Genomic DNA, 16,178 nt, shown 5'->3' with positions numbered 1-16,178 from the left:
GTCTGTCCATCGTCTGTGAAGTCTTTTTGTTGTGCCTATTGCGACTAAGCATCTCCACTATATGGTGAGTAGTGTCTTTCCTTTTCATAATATTGTTGCATTCCATCCTGGATTTTCCATTGTTTGATAAATAAATAATAGTCATATGGTGTCAAATTTTAAACTACAATTTAAGAAGGTATCGCTTTTGTTGTTATACAGTAGTGTCATAATGTTGTTTGTTCACTTCTGTATTCAGTGTTGAAGTTAAGATGAAGTATGTAATTCCGTTGGCATTTCAGAGTCAAAATGAATCGTAACATTACACAGTATTTCTCATCCTCGGAGAATAAAAAGATTAAGTTGTTTCAGATTGGTGATGAAAACTGCAGAGGTGATGAAGGTAAGGTGAAGAACAGAAATGAAATAGCATGTGACAAAAATGTGCCATTCACATGCGGGCCTAATCTGTAAATAATGTCAGTTGTGATATCCCTGACTTTTGGAGAGTGTAACAGGAAGATGATTTCTGTAAGAACAATTGGTGGTTGATAGTAAAACCAAGAACCTAGGGTGTAAAAGTTGTAAGAAAGTTGGGACACTAAGACCAGAAAGAAGTAAATAAGGAATAAAATTTTTGCAACAGTAGTAGACAATTTCAGTGTCATGCTATGGAGAAAGCAAAACACGAAAAGAATCCTTAAATGCTAAGAAAGTTCAGCCCATAAAGCTACTCTGAAAATACATGCAGCAAGTGAAAAATCTTTGGAACCTGTCTGTGTTAACACTTTCAACACTGCCCTCTTTACACCCGGCACTTGGGTGTGAACTGGCATATTTAATGGATGTTTGAAATTAGATTGCAAAGAACAGAAAAATCATAGGAATATGGTTCTTGCATAATTTAAAAGGAAAACATAAGAGCTTTGCATGAATGTGAGTTTATTTTACAATATAAAATACAAATGGTTGTTATAATTAAAAAAAGGTAACACAAAAATATCGTGGATAAAAAAGTTTTACATGATCTCTTTCTTGAGTAATGCCATTATTACTGTATCTAAATTTAAAACAAAATATCACTGGACTGTCTAACTGCAGGTACCTGTAAACTAGAGTATTTTAATAGTTCAGATGTAGTTAGCCTTTGTGTGAAAATCCTGGAAACACTGTGGGACGCAAAGACCAATGCCACAGTCCTTGCACCACCATCTACTTTCCTTCCTGATGCGCTTACCCATCTCTTACTTCCCCCTGTGTGAACATACTTTGCAATACCTAGTAGTATTCACCTTGTTTGCAGTCGGTGGGACCTTCTCTGGAAACTGCCTTGCAAATGTCCTCTCAATTTGTGAGGATGAAATGGCTTGTTGCTGAAAAATATTTCCGCCCTTCTCAGCCAATTTCTTCCCCACTCTGTCAATAAAGTCTACTAGGGATACATTCTTCCTAGTGTTCTCTTTATATAAAATAAAAGTGTTGACAGTTGACACTATAAACAGGTGGAAAAACAGCTTTTACCACAACTTCAAAGTTTTTTGGGCAAACGGATAATAGCTGGACAACTGATCTGCACTGTCAACCCCAGCTTTATTCTTATTGTAATCAATAATAGCGTCTGGCTTTACAATTTCTGCTATTCCACCTTTGGCCCTCACTTGAATACTAGTGGTGGTAGAATTATGCTTTGTGGAAAGACAAAAAAACATCTCGTATTGACTTCCACTTCACTGCCAAGAGATGGTGTTTCCTTTGAAAAACTATCTTTTTTTTTGTGTTCTGAATATTCGTCGTAAACCTTTCCTGTTTTTCATTACAGTTCCCACTCCAAGAGCTTTATTTTCCCACAACATGTCCAATAGAGATGGTCTGGTGTAGTGCCTATCCATATAAATGAATGTCCTTTGCCAAAGTACTGTGAACACAGCCATTTACAAAGCCCTGGATACTATTATCAACACTGCCTGCAGAACCTGTATATACACCAAAGTTTAGTGTATAACCAGTTGATGATTCGCAGAGAGCATACAATTTTATTTCATATTTATTGGGTTTGTTTTTCATGTATACTCTGAAGCTTGTTCTACCACGAAAGGGAAACATTGCCTCATCTATTGTCAGATTCGTGCCTGGACGAAAACTAATTTTGATTTTATTCATAAAGAAATGAAACAAAGGCCTTACTTTGTGAAGTGGGTCGTGCTTTTCTTCGCCTCTGCTAATGAACATAGCATTGTCATACATCGACAGTGCAGCACAAAATCGATTGCGACTCAACAATTTACTCGCAAATCCTGTCTGCGGAAATAGATCTGTTGACCAATAATCGCTGATTTTCGGCAATTTGACGACGCACATATGCAAAATAATACTGCAAGACCAGTAAATCTCTTGCAATTTTACTGCAGACCACTTATGACAAACAGAGTTTATTTTCAGGCTACCTTTGCATTTCATTGTTGTAATAACGTTACCAGTGTACAGATTCGTTTCACTTTTGATGAGCCGAATAAGGTCGTCATCAAAGAAATAACTAAAATATCAAAGCTCCTCAGTGGCATCTGAAAAATGCGATGCTACGCCGACTACTTTCTGGAAATCCGGCAGTACTGGCTGATCGTCTAGTTCCGACCAATATTGCTCTTTGTGCTCAGTGAGCCACACACGGCCAGGTACCACAGATGGTGACTGATGGTCTGTACCATTGTGTGCAATAGAAAAAAAATAATGCTAAGATTGGTACTAAAAGGTGCTAAATGCAAGTGAAGTAATGAACATTACTCACAATACAAAATGTGGTAATGAACTCTTCACTTTATGAACAGTTGAGACCTATACATACCTGAATCATCACTTGTACTTTCGCCTGGAGAGTACGAATCCTCTTTGTCAGAATCGTCAATTTCAGATCCTGCATCTCCATAAAGAATATCTTAGATCTCTGCCTCCGTCAACTCGCCGCGTGAAATTTTCACGATCGTAAACACCTGTGAATGAACTGCAGGTAACTTCGTCTTTGCAGTGCTCACATCCGCTCCCAGGATGAGATAGCCGATAAGTGCTTGCCTCTTGCGGAAGAAGAATGAAATACCTCCACATTACTTGACAAAACTGCTTCGGAGACGCGCAAAACGCACCTACAGAGCCAAATAAAGGCTCGCCCGTACAGTTTACGGGCGCCGTCGCCAACGTCAGGGCGGCCGCGCCTGTATGGCGTATGGGCACCCCGCTGTAAGTGTTAAAGCACTGGAGAATGTCGAGTCTGTAAAAGCTAATGTATTCAGAGCTGTCTGAAAGGTAACCAGAAGGAATCAGCAGGTAAATGACTTTGAATAAGAAATTTATTTTCAGAAATTAAATGGGATGGGGAAGGGCTATATTTTTCATTCTAGGTTTGCATATGTTGGCATATTAAGTCATGTTGCTGCAGAAATGAAAGCCACGGCCACCAAAAATATAATTGCATCACATAGCAAAATTTCCTTAACACCTGATGAAAGTTCACCAATCAGCCAATTATTGATTATTTGTACTTGAACAGTGTTACCTGATGAGATGGAACCAAGAAATATTTTCCTGGATTTGATTGAAATAGAATGCACAACAGTTGAAGGTATATTCAATGCTGCAATGAAAAATTTAAAGGCTTCAGGTTTACAACAAGAGTTTTTGAATGAAAGTCTCATGTCTGTTGCCACTGATGGTGCTGCATTTCTCTTGTGGGAAAAGGAAAGGTGCAATCACATTGCTGAAACAAGCTTTTCCACAGATTTTAAGTTGGCACTTTGCTAGTCATAAGCTAGGGCTATCTGTTTGGTGGTGTTGTAAGGAAAGGTTTTTTCAGAAATCAGTCATATTAAAACTTTCCTGGATAAGTCGTACTTCGTGTACCATCAGTCATGAAAAATGCAAGAGAACTGAGAAGACATGTGGAAGAACTTGAAAACAAATTCTTGGAATTGGCAGAGTCTTTGGGAATTCGGTAGGTTGCCTCTAGCTTTAGAAATGTTGCGGCAGTTTTGGTTATGTCACGAGGCACTAGTTTCACATTTTACTAGTGATAAGAGTGATATGTCTGGAAACAGCACTTGTAGGAAAACATATAAAGGCCTGGTAAAGAAAATAACCAATATTGGCTGTATTTTGTGTCTGGCTGTAATGTACGATGTGCTACATGAGTTGTCTGACCTTAGCTTAGAACTGCAGGCTTGCAGTATCACTCTTCGTACTATTGCTAAAAAAAATAAAAACATAACTCAAAGTGTTTGAAAAGAGAAATATAAACATCGGTACATATTACAATGAAACACTCAAAGCAAAGGAACAATTAGAGTTCAAGGGGATTACTCTTCAGAAAGGAAATGAAAATAGTTTTAGTGCTAGACATACTTACACTGACCTAACACCATTTTATGAAAGATTATGCAAGTGAATGGCAGACAGACTTTTAAGTGAAGAAGATGATATTTTTTCATGCACTGAACTGCTGGGTTCTTCTTACTGCCCTAACAATCACGCAGTTACTTTTAGGAGGAAGAAATTATAAAAAAAAAGAAAGTCAGAGTTTCAGATTTCCTGAAATAAAAGTAGTTGTAGGTTTCCAAGAATTCGTAGAAGAAAATAAATATCCAGCTACTCTACTGCTTCTGATGAACATAATTCACAGATACCAATATCCACCACTGAATGTGAGAGGGTATTTTCAGAAATGAACCCTATGTAAACCCTGTTTAAGAGTATGACTACATCTGAAGACAGTAGCTAACTTGATGTTCATCAAACTGATAGGAACTCCTTTACAACTGTTCATCCCAACTCTTGATGTGATTTCTGAAAGGAAGACACCTGCTACAGAACAGCAAAAGTAAAAAGCCGAAGCAGGAGAAATATGATAGTAATATTGTAATGTAAATTTGGAACCTGCTTTAAACAACTACGTTCATCTCCAGTGTACCTCATTTAACCTTAATTTTAGATATTATGCACTACTGGCCATTAAAATTGCTGCACCATGAAGATAACGTGCTACAGATGTGAAATTTAACCGACAGAAAGAAGATGCTGTGATATGCAAATGATTAGCTTTTCAGAGCATTCACACAAGGTTGGCACAGGTGGCGACACCTACAACGCGCTGACATGAGGAAAGTTTCCAACTGATTTCTCATACACAAACATCAGTTGACCGATGTTGCCTGGTGAAACGTTGTTGTGATGCCTCATGTAAGGAGTAGAAATGCGTACCATCATGTTTCCGACTTTGATAAAGGTCGGATTGTAGCCTATCGCGATTTCGGTTTATCGTATCGTGACACTGCTGCTCGTGTTGGTCGAGATCCAATGACTGTTAGCAGAATATGGAATCGGTGGGTTCAGGAGGGTAATACGGAATGCCGTGCTGGATCCCAACAGCCTCGTATCACTAGCAGTCGAGATGACAGGCATCTTATCCGCATGGCTGTAACGAATCGTGCAGCCACTTCTCGATCCCTGAGTCAACAGATGCGGACGGTAGCAAGACGACAACCATCTGCACGAACAGTTTGATGACATTTGCAGCAGAATGGACTATCAGCTCGGAGACCATGGCTGCGGTTCAAAACGCTGTGTCACAGACAGGAGCCCTTGCGATGGTGTACTCAACGGTGAACCTGGGTGCATGAATGGCAAAATGTCATTTTTTTCGGATGAATCCAGGTTCTGTTTACAGCATCATGATGGTCGCATCCGTGTGTGGCGACATCGCGGTGAACGCACATTGGAAGCATGTATTCGTCATCGCCATACTGGCGTATCGCCCGGCGTGATGGTATGGGGTGCCATTGGTTACATGTCTCGGTCACCTCTTGTTCACATTGATGCACTTTGAACAGTGGACATTACATTTCAGATGTGTTACGACCCGTGGCTCTATCCTTCATTCGATCCCTGCGAAACCCTACATTTCAGCAGGATAATGCACGACCGCATATTACAGGTCCTGTACGGGGCTTTCTGGCTACAGAAAATGTTCGACTGCTGCCCTGGCTAGCACATTCTCCAGATCTCTCACCAATTGTCTGGTCAATGGTGGCCGAGCAACTGGCTCGTCACAGTACGCCAGTCACTACTGTTGATTAACTGTGGTATCGTGTTGAAGCTGCATTGGCAGCTGTACCTGTACACGCCATCCAAGCTCTGTTTGACTCAATGCCCAGGTGTATCAAGGCCGTTATATTACGGCCAGAGGTGGGTGTTCTGGGTACTGATTTCTCAGGATCTGTGCACCCAAATTGCGTGAAAATGTAATCACATGTCAGTTCTAGTATAATATATTTGTCCAATGAATACCCGTTTATCATCTGCATTTCTTCTTGGTGTAGCAATTTTAATGGCCAGTAGTGTATATAAATCTGAATCACTTGCTTACATTCAGGTGCATGTCAAAAGTATGTTGTAATTTCTTACAGCAATAGTTTGTAACCTTAAGGCAATGGTACAGCATCAGTTGACTTTCTTCCAGAAAATTGGTATTGAGAATGAGAAAACAAATGATTTACTGTTAAGTGTTCCATTTTTATGTGAATATTTGCTGTGAAATGATCATATTGAAAGTACCTAAGCAGCAAAATCATACTTTATTTTTTGTCATTTTTGTCTTTGATTGTAAACTTCTACTTTCCAGTTTTCACTACACTGAGCTCAAGTTCTGAGTACTTCTCATTTGCTGATATTTTTGTTGGTGAGGTGAGTAGTTAATACAGTTTGATTGCATATTCAGACTTATATATCTAGTGTATCAATTTATTTTTTTCGTGTTAAGTTTAATGAAAATATTGCTGGATTCTTTCAGTAATGCACACACTGTTCCAGGGAATGAACCAATATGATAGGCACACTGCTAAAGTACACTGATGGGGAAGATGGAAGTAACCAATCACTTACTGGTTTTGAATTATTTTCTCTCTCTTTTTTTTTTTTTTTTTTTTTTTTTCCATGGCTATTTTTAAGCTTTCACATCCGTCTTCAAATGGAACACATCTTTTAAGATTCAGTAAATCATATTATTACATTTCATGCTTTTACTGCCCTGTACAAAGGAGCTGTCACTATTTTTCGCTGTTGTATTCACATGCCGCACATAAGGTTACAACACAAGTAAAGAGAAGGCTACTTGCTTCTATATCCACTTAAAAGTTTTAGACAATGACTTATCCATTGTTTCACATTAAGCTCGAAGTTTATAAATATGCACAACTCTGATGTGTATGTAACTTTCACCATACAGTCGTATTACAAACTAAAGGTGGAATTTCAGGCCTAACCTGAAAAGCCTACAGAGGCTTAGAATGTGAAGTAGTCCAAGGAAGTAATCAAATCATGTAAATAGGTGTAATGAACATTTTTAAATTCACTAAGTTTTAATAGAATTACTGGAACATTCAGTACCCAGTATTGTGACAGGGTATGCTGTCTGTCTTTCATTTTTGAACATATTGGCTAATGTTGCATATATGAGCTCAAAAATGTTAGAGAAAATATAAAGTTTGTGTTTAATATCCCATCACTGCTGAGATCCCATGAGATTGATGATCCAGGGATAGTCTAGTATATTTAAATCAGTGTGTCCAGAAGAAAAATTAGTTCTCTTAAATATGAAGCCAGTGTTAAATCACCGTGTCTGACTAAATTTAAATAGAGGAATGGGTGAACAAATGTATTAGACGGTTTTAACTTTAGTACCTTCAGTGAACAAAGATTCTCTAATAGAATGAAACATTATTTCAGATAGAAAATAAATACATTAACTACATTAACTGTTTCGTAAATATATGTATACAGCTTTCCATATAATGTCATATTAGTTTTAATAGTTTTATGACAACTTCTGATAACATTTTAGTTGTTTATTGTGGAAACCTTGTGACATGAAATGTTGTTGAATCCCATTGTTAAAACAGTACCTTACAATCTCTATTCCTGAGTTGTTCTTCAGTTTAATCGATATTATTGTTTGAAATTTCGTATTATACCTAATTTTAGATCTTAAGCTGTTTCTGTTAACAAGTACTATTACCAAAGCAGTAACTTATTATTTCAGTTAGCATGGTGATAACTTGAGATTGGTAGAAAGTTTCAGGACTAACAAAAATCGAAAAATGATTAATGATACACAGAACCAAAAAGGAAAATATGTGCTACACATTGTTGCTAACATGACTGATTGTAGGTTCAAATACGGAATTTTCAAGTGACTCAATTTATTATTTCAACAATGGACAGTGCCTGCATCAGAAGTTAGCCAAACTGTTTAGCCCTAGTGAAGCCACAGATTAAAATACTTTAGATGAACTACATGGGTAAAGTGATCCATGAGATGAATAATAATTGTTCTGTCAAATTAAGAATTTTGTCATCAATACTTAGTATAATTTGCAGAAATGTTGTGAAATACAGACACCAGGTTCTGAACAAAACAAGCTTTGCATTTGCTCTTCAGTTTATTCTTACAACTTCATACTCGTTCACTGGTGATTTCCTAATAAGAGAGCTGCAAAAATGGTAATTTCCTATCTGAAACATCTTATGAGAGATACATAGCACTGACAGTTTTTGCAGAGTTGGGGGAGGCTATTGATTGAATTCAATGAATCATACATATTGTTTACTTAAAGTGACAAAAGGAAAGCCATGACAAGCTGAGACTCCAGTGGCTGGATCAGAACTTCGAGTCTTCCATACGTTTTAGTAAAGTCCTGTGAAATGAGACACAAGCAGTTAGAGATCATGATGAAGTTGCATAGGAAAGGAAGAATCACACTTAAGATAGATATTGCTCGTCACTGTTTGTCTCAAAGAAATGTACAAACACTAGGAGGTCAAAATGAAGGAAAACTCAGAACAATGTACAGAGTAAATGTGAGAGTGCTAGTTGGAAGATATCCAGTGTGATGTAGAACTACCTTTTTTTTAGATTTGATGTTCAACTGTTCAGATTATTTTTTCAGAAAAATGTGATTTAAAAATGCAGTATATCACTTAATGTTTTTGGGAGGTGTGTGAAGTATTTCCTTTGAAAATTTTGAACTAGATTCCAGAAATGCAAATGTAAAATCCATTTACGATTTGTTTCTAAAGAATGAGTTTCCTTTCAAACTACTGACATAAGGAACATAATATGATAGAATCTAAATTTATCATAATATTATTGAAAGAAGTTATTCTGCGAATAGCTGTCAAAAAATAATTGTTGTGATTGCAGTTTTGATGTTTGGACCTTTTCATGCATTCAAAAAGCAAACAGTCACCAAATAAGATACACTGTAAATGAAAGTAAATAAATAAATGTACAACTGAAAACATGAAGGTACTCACATGGGGTGTTAAAGCCCACTCTACAGCAGCAACACAGTTCCCAGTAGTAGAAATCCAGTTATGTTTGGTGGTATAAGTATACCCACTCTTCCACACACCTTGGAGCATGAACCGCATGGCATGCACAGTAATGGCTATCATCTTGGGTAAAAATAAAAATTATGTTGAGAATGTTGTAACTGAATGCTACTATTAATTCTGTCCAAACACACACAGTATCAGAAAAGTGATATTATTGACGTGGTTCTTTAGAAGGGGGTGATTGGCTGCTTACTAATTCAACACTTGCATGAAAGGGTGGCACAATAACAGAGATGTGCCAACATAATAAGAAATCATGGGTAATAATTAATAGTCTATTGTGAAATAGTACTTAACTTTGGTACAATCAAACAGTGGAAAATCTGGGTTGGAATAATGACAATACTATGAAAAGGATGGATGCTACTCACCAAATAGCAGAAATGCTGAATCACAGAGAGGCACAACAAAAAGATTTGTGGAGGAACAGAGGCCTGTTTAAAGCTGAAATGGGAAGAGGGAAGGGGCTGATAGGTAAGGACAATGACTAATGAAGGATGAGGACTGGAGGGTTATGGGCAAATAGGATATATTGCATGGAGAGTTCCCACTGCTTAATTAAGAAAGATGGTGTTGGTGGGAGGATCCAGATGGCACAGGCTGTGTGAAGAAGTCATTGAAATGAAGAACATCATGTTGGGTGGTGTGCTCGGCAACTCAGTGTTCCAGTTGTTTCTTGGCCACAGTTTGTTGGTGGCCATTCATGTGGACAGACAGCTTTTTGGTTGCCATGCCCATATAGAATGCAGCACAGTGGTTGCAGCTTAGTGTGTAGATCACATGACTGGGTTCACAGGTACTCCAGCATTTGATGTGACTGGAGTATGTGGTGATGGTGGGGGTATGAGTGGGACAGGTCTTGCATTTAGGTTTATTAAATGGATATGAGCCATGAGGCAAGAGGTTGGGAGCAGGGTTTTGGTTGGATTGATGAGGATATTGTGTAGGCTTGGTGGGCAATGGAATACCACTGTGTGGTGGAAGGATGGTGAGTAGGACATTCCTCATTTCAGGGCATGATGAGAGGTAGCCACAACCCTAATGAAGAAAATGATTCAGTTGCTCCAATCCTGGGTGGTACTGAGTTACAAGGTGAATGCTTCTCTGTGGCCAGACCCAGGGGGGTTGGGGGGGGGGGGGCGCTTGGGAGGTGTTGGATGACTGGAGGGATAAAGCATGGGAGATCTGCTATTGTACAAAGTTGAGAGGGCAGTTGTAGTCTTTGAAGGCCTCAGTGAGACTTTGGTATATTTCGAGAGGAACAACTCGTTACTACAGAAGCAATGGCCATAGGTGGCTAGGCTGTGTGGGAAGGACTTCTTGGTATGGAATGGGTGGCAGCTGTCGCAGTGGAAGTATTGCTGGTGGTTGATAGGTTTGATACAGATGGAAGTATTGATGTAGCCGTCTTTGAGGTGGAGGTCGGCATCGAGGAAGGTGGCTTGTTGGGTTGACTAGGACCAGGTGAAACAAGAGGAGGAGAAGGTGTTGAGACTCTGGACGAATATGGATAGGGTGTCCTCACCCTCAATCCTGATCACAAATATGTTATCAGTGAATCTGAACCAGGTGAGGGGTTTGGGATTCTGGGTGATGTGTTATAAGGACAACTCCAATCTGTGCAGTTCAGAAAAGCTGGTGGTGGAGGGGAGGATCCAGATGGCTTAGATGATGAAGCAGTCAATGAAATCAAGCATGTTGTATTCAGCTGCATATTGTGCTACAAGGTGGTTACTTTGCTCTTGGCAGCAGTTTGGTGGTGGCTGTTCATCCTGGTGGACAGGTGGTTAGTAGTCATACCAGTACACCCAGTCTTCATTCCTTCACAGCCTAAACACCTTCTCTGCCATCTATTTCACCTGATCCTCACCAACCCAGTGTGCCACCTTCCTGGACATTGACTTTCTTCTCTCTGATGGCTCCATCCACACCTCTGTCCACATTAAAGCCACCAACTACCAACAGTACCTGCATTTGACACACCAAAAAATTCCTCACATAGGGCCTGCGGATAGTGTATATGTAGTGACAAGAACTCCCCTACCCAGTATGCTAAGGGTCTCACTAAGGCCTTCACAAACAGGCACTATTCCCCCAGACTTATTCCACAGACAGATCTCCCATGCCATTTCTCCTCACAGCCCCAATCATCCCATCACCTCCAAGAACCAGCCACAAAGGAGTACCTCCTTCGTCACTTAGTACAACCCTGGACAGGAGCAACTGTACCACATGCTTTGCCACGGCTTTGATTACCTTTCATCATGCCCTGAAATGAGAGACATCCTACACAAGATCCTTACCAACCCTCCTAAAGTAGTGTTCTGTTGCCCACCCAACCTCCAAATCCTGTTCCATCCCTATGCCACTCCCAACCACAGCCCACAAGCATCATATCCCTGTGGAAGACTCAGGTGCAAGACCTGCCCAATCCATCCATCCAGCACTTCCTATTCCTGTTCTGTCAGAAGCTTATCCTATCCCATCAGAGGTTGGGTCACATGGGAAAGCAGCCATGTCGTATACCAGCTCTGCTGAAATCACTGCACAGCTTTTTGTATTGGTGTGACTACCACCCAGGTGTCCACCAGCATGAACAGCTACTGCCAAATTGTGGCCAAGAGCAAAGTAGACCACCCTGTGGCACCACAGGCAGCTGAACATAATGCTTGATTTCAGTGGCTGCTTCACTACCCAAGCCATCTGGGTCCTCCCCTCCACCATTAGCTTTTCTGAGCTGCACAGATGGGAGTTATCTTTACAACTCACCACTCCTGAAATCATCCCAACCTCAACTTATGGAAACATACCGTCCCCACACCCTCCACCCAACAGTTTTCATCCTGTCTGTCCTATATTCTCCTCCCTATTCGTATCTCCTGCCCTCTTTGTATGCCACCTTCTGCCGATGCAGCCACCCGTCTTTCCCTGCTCGTATATTTTGTTTTTTTTTTGTTCATTCCTCCGCCCCCCCCCCCCCCCCTCCCTCCTCCTTCCCACCTCCATGCCCAACAGCCACAGCTTCCCAACACTGCGCCTGTTGGCAGTCTAGCCACTGCACACTCCATCAGACTCTTCTCTCCTCCCACTCGTATGTTGCTGTCCCTTCTCTTCCCCACCCCACCTCTTCCTGATTGCTGCTTCCATTCCACACGACATTTGCATTGTCATCCAAGCTGCTGTAGATGGCAGTCAAGTACATCTGAGGTGTGCTTTCTTGTGTGTGTGTGTGTGTGTGTGTGTGTGTGTGTGTGTGTGTATATATGTGTGTGTGTGTGTGTGTGTTTTTCTTTTTCTGGTGAAGGTTGTGGCTGAAAGTTAATGTGTAAGTATCTTTTAACTGTGCCTGTCTACAGCTTAACATATCATGTTTATGGTAAGTAGTAATCCATCTTTTTCTTAAATTGTTGTTGTTGTAATTTGTAAAAGATGGTGAGTAGGAATTATTAACTCAAAACTGTATGCTATTTTATTTCAAATATTTATAAATGCTTATCATGTAGCCATGTTTACAAATTAATTTATGAATTAAAATGACTTGTTCCACATCGTTACTATATATCGTGCAAAATGACCCATGGAACATGAAACTAAGTAACTAGCTTGGTGACTTGTTTGCTCACAGAATGCTTGGCAATGACAAAATGTCAAAAATTTCAGTTGCAATAAATATTTCTAACATCCATATGCATATTGATTACTCGCAATAAATTTATTGTCTCACAACATACTACAAATATGTATGAAGTTACCAAATGTTTCAATTGTGAAAGAGGTAGTACTGAAACTAAATACATTTGCAAGGTAACTTGACTATTAACTTCACTTCAGGCACAAGTCTAGGTCTTTTAAGTAGCTGAACATGAATACCTTTGTCAATATTAAAACTATTTGAAACATGAAGAGTAAAATCTTATTGAAATAAGTAAATTTAGATATGATCTCAAGAGATTGTAGTGAATGAGTTTGGAGTGGTGCAAGGCAGACACTGAATCTTTAGCTTTTTGCTTTTTAAGCCATTCTTCCACTGAAGAACAGAACCATCGTGAAAACAGGAAAACTGAAGTAGAAGATCTCCAAGTACTGAATGGGAAGGGGAAGAAGCTCCAAAACCTAAACCAAATTAATTTTTAGCCACATTCACACAAATCTTACTTTGCCAAGCACTCTTACAAAATAAAGACTGCTATTAATATTATCTGTACTCATTTGTGATGAAATGGCAAAAAATAAGTTAAGAAGTCTATTTGTTAGTGTTATGACTATCTTTGCCAGAAAATGTTAATGGTACTACTTTTTTCCTTAGTACTCATGTTCCGGATGTAATTGAAGGTAAGCCCTAACAGCCGGCTCATAGTCTATGTTGTTAGTGATAATTGTTTTGTTGAATCAGATCATCCATAGAATGGGCATAATAATCAGTAGATTTGAATCAGTGTTATTAATTGAAACTTTTATTTTTTGAAACATGCATGCTCATGCTCTTACAAGTGGGCAATGTATTCAGCATTTTATGCTGCTGTATTAATTTTTCTTATTTGGTACACTGATAATATTTGATTTGGTGAAACATATTTGTATGTGGCTGGAGCAGAAACCATACAATTAAACTTCTTTTAGTGATCATAAACAGCCATGTTGTTGTTGTTGTTGTTGTTGTTGTTGTTGTTGTTGTGGTCTTCAGTCCAAGCATTTTTATCTCCGAGTAACTACTGCATCATATGTCCCTCTGAATCTGCTTGCTGTATTCATCTCTTGGTCTTGCTCTATGGTTTTAACCACCCACACTTCCCTCCAGTACTAAATTGGTGATCCTTCGATGCCTCAGAACATGTCCTATCAAGCAATCCCTTCTTTTATTCAGGTTGTACTACAAATATCTCTTCTCCCCAATACTGTTCAGTACCTTCTTATTATTTACATGATCTACTCATCTAATCTTCAGCATTCTTTTGTAGAACCACACTGCAAAAGCTTCTATTCTCTTCTTGTCCAAATTGTTTATTATCCACGTTTCACTTTGATACATGGCTGCACTCCATACAAATACTTTCAGAAAGAACTTCCAAGAGTCTTAAATCTATACTCGATGTTAATAAATTTCTCTTCTTCAGAAACACTTTTCTTGTCATTGCCAGCCTACATTTTATATCCTCCCTGTTTCGACCATCATCAGTTATTTGGCTTCCCAAATAACGGAACTCATTACTACTTTAAGTGTCTCATTTTTTAATCTAATTCCCTCAGCATCAGTGGATTTAATTCAACTACATTCCATTATCTTCATTTTGATTTTGTTGATGATGATCATCTTACATCCTCCTTTCCAGATACTGTACATTCCATTCCGTTCAACTGCTCTTCCAAGTCCTTTGCTGTTTCTGACAGAATTATAAAAAATCATTGGCAAGCCTCAAAGTTTGTATTTCTTATCCCTCGACTTTAATTCCTACTCCAAATTTTTCTTTCGCTTTCTTTACTGCTTGCTCAATATACAGATTGAATGACATCAGTGATATGCTACAATCCTGTCTTACTCCCTTCTCAACCACTGCTTCTCTTTCATGCTCCTCAATTCTCATAACTGCCATCTGGTTTCTGTACCAGTTGTTAATAGCCTTCGCTCCCTTTATTTTACCCTTGCTACCTTTTGAATTTGAAAGAGAGTATTCCAGTCAACATGGTCTGAAACTTTTTCTAAGTCTACAAATGCTAGAAACGTAAGTTTGGCTTTCCTTGACCTACCTTCTGTGAGAAGTCTTAGGGTCAGTATTGCCTTGCATGTTCGTACGTTTTTCTGAAATCCAAACTGGTCTTCCCCAAAGCTGGCTTCTATGAGTTTTTTCCTGTCTTCTGTAAAGGATTCGTGTTGGTATTTTCCAGCCATGACTTATTAAACTGACAGTTTAGCAATTTTCACACCTGACAGCACCTGCGTTCTTTGGAATTGGGATTATTATATTCTTCTTGAAGTCTGAGGGTATTTCGCCTATTTTGTACATCTTGCTAACCAGAATGCTGAAGATTAGACGGGTAGATCACATAACTAATGAGGAGGTATTGAATAGGATTGGGGAGAAGAGAAGTTTGTGGCACAACTTGACTAGAAGAAGGGATCGGTTGGTGGGACATGTTCTGAGGCATCAAGGGATCACCAATTTAGTACTGGAGGGCAGCGTGGAGGGTAAAAATAGTAGAGGGAGACCAAGAGATGAATACACTAAGCAGATTCAGAAGGATATTGGCTGCAGTAGATACTGGGAGATGAAGAAGCTTGCACAGGATAGAGTAGCATGGAGAGCTGCATCAAACCAGTCTCAGGACTGAAGACCACAACAACAACAACAGCTCACCAGAGGGAAGAGTTTAGTCATTGCTGGCTCTCCCAAGGCTATCAGTTGCCCTAACAGAATGTTGTCTACTCTTGGGGCCTTGTTTTGACTTAAGTCTTTCAATATTGTGTGAAATTTTACACACAGTATCATACCTCTGTTCTCATCTTCCTCTATGTCCTCTTCCATTTCCTTAATATTGCCCTCAAGTACATCTCCCTTGTATAGACACTCTATATACTCCTTCCACCTTTCTGCTTTCCTTTCTGTGCTTAGGACTAGTTTTACGTGGCAGCTCTTGATATTCATACAAGTGGTTCTTTTTACTCCACAGGTCGGTGGTTCTTTTTGCTCCACAGGTCTCTTTAATTTTCCTATAGGCAGTATCTGTTTTACCCCTAGTGATACATGCTTCTACATCGTCTCGTTTGT

The 16,178-nt window shown here is 39.3% G+C and overlaps 1 protein-coding gene across 5 annotated transcripts in view; it reads left to right on the top strand.

The window, feature by feature from the left end:
- Nucleotides 1–16,178, top strand: part of LOC124594786 (transmembrane channel-like protein 5) — a 279,471-nt gene that overhangs the window by 116,433 nt on the left and 146,860 nt on the right. For all 5 annotated transcript variants that reach the window (XM_047133199.1, XM_047133201.1, XM_047133200.1 and 2 more), the window contains exon 7: nucleotides 6,644–6,705. In XM_047133199.1, coding sequence (XP_046989155.1) covers nucleotides 6,644–6,705 — 62 coding nt within the window. The remainder of the gene's footprint in view (nucleotides 1–6,643; nucleotides 6,706–16,178) is intronic.

The sequence above is a fragment of the Schistocerca americana genome, chromosome 2, assembly GCF_021461395.2.
Source record: "Schistocerca americana isolate TAMUIC-IGC-003095 chromosome 2, iqSchAmer2.1, whole genome shotgun sequence".
NCBI lineage: Eukaryota > Metazoa > Arthropoda > Insecta > Orthoptera > Acrididae > Schistocerca > Schistocerca americana.
This window is presented reverse-complemented; position numbering and strand designations above follow the sequence as displayed.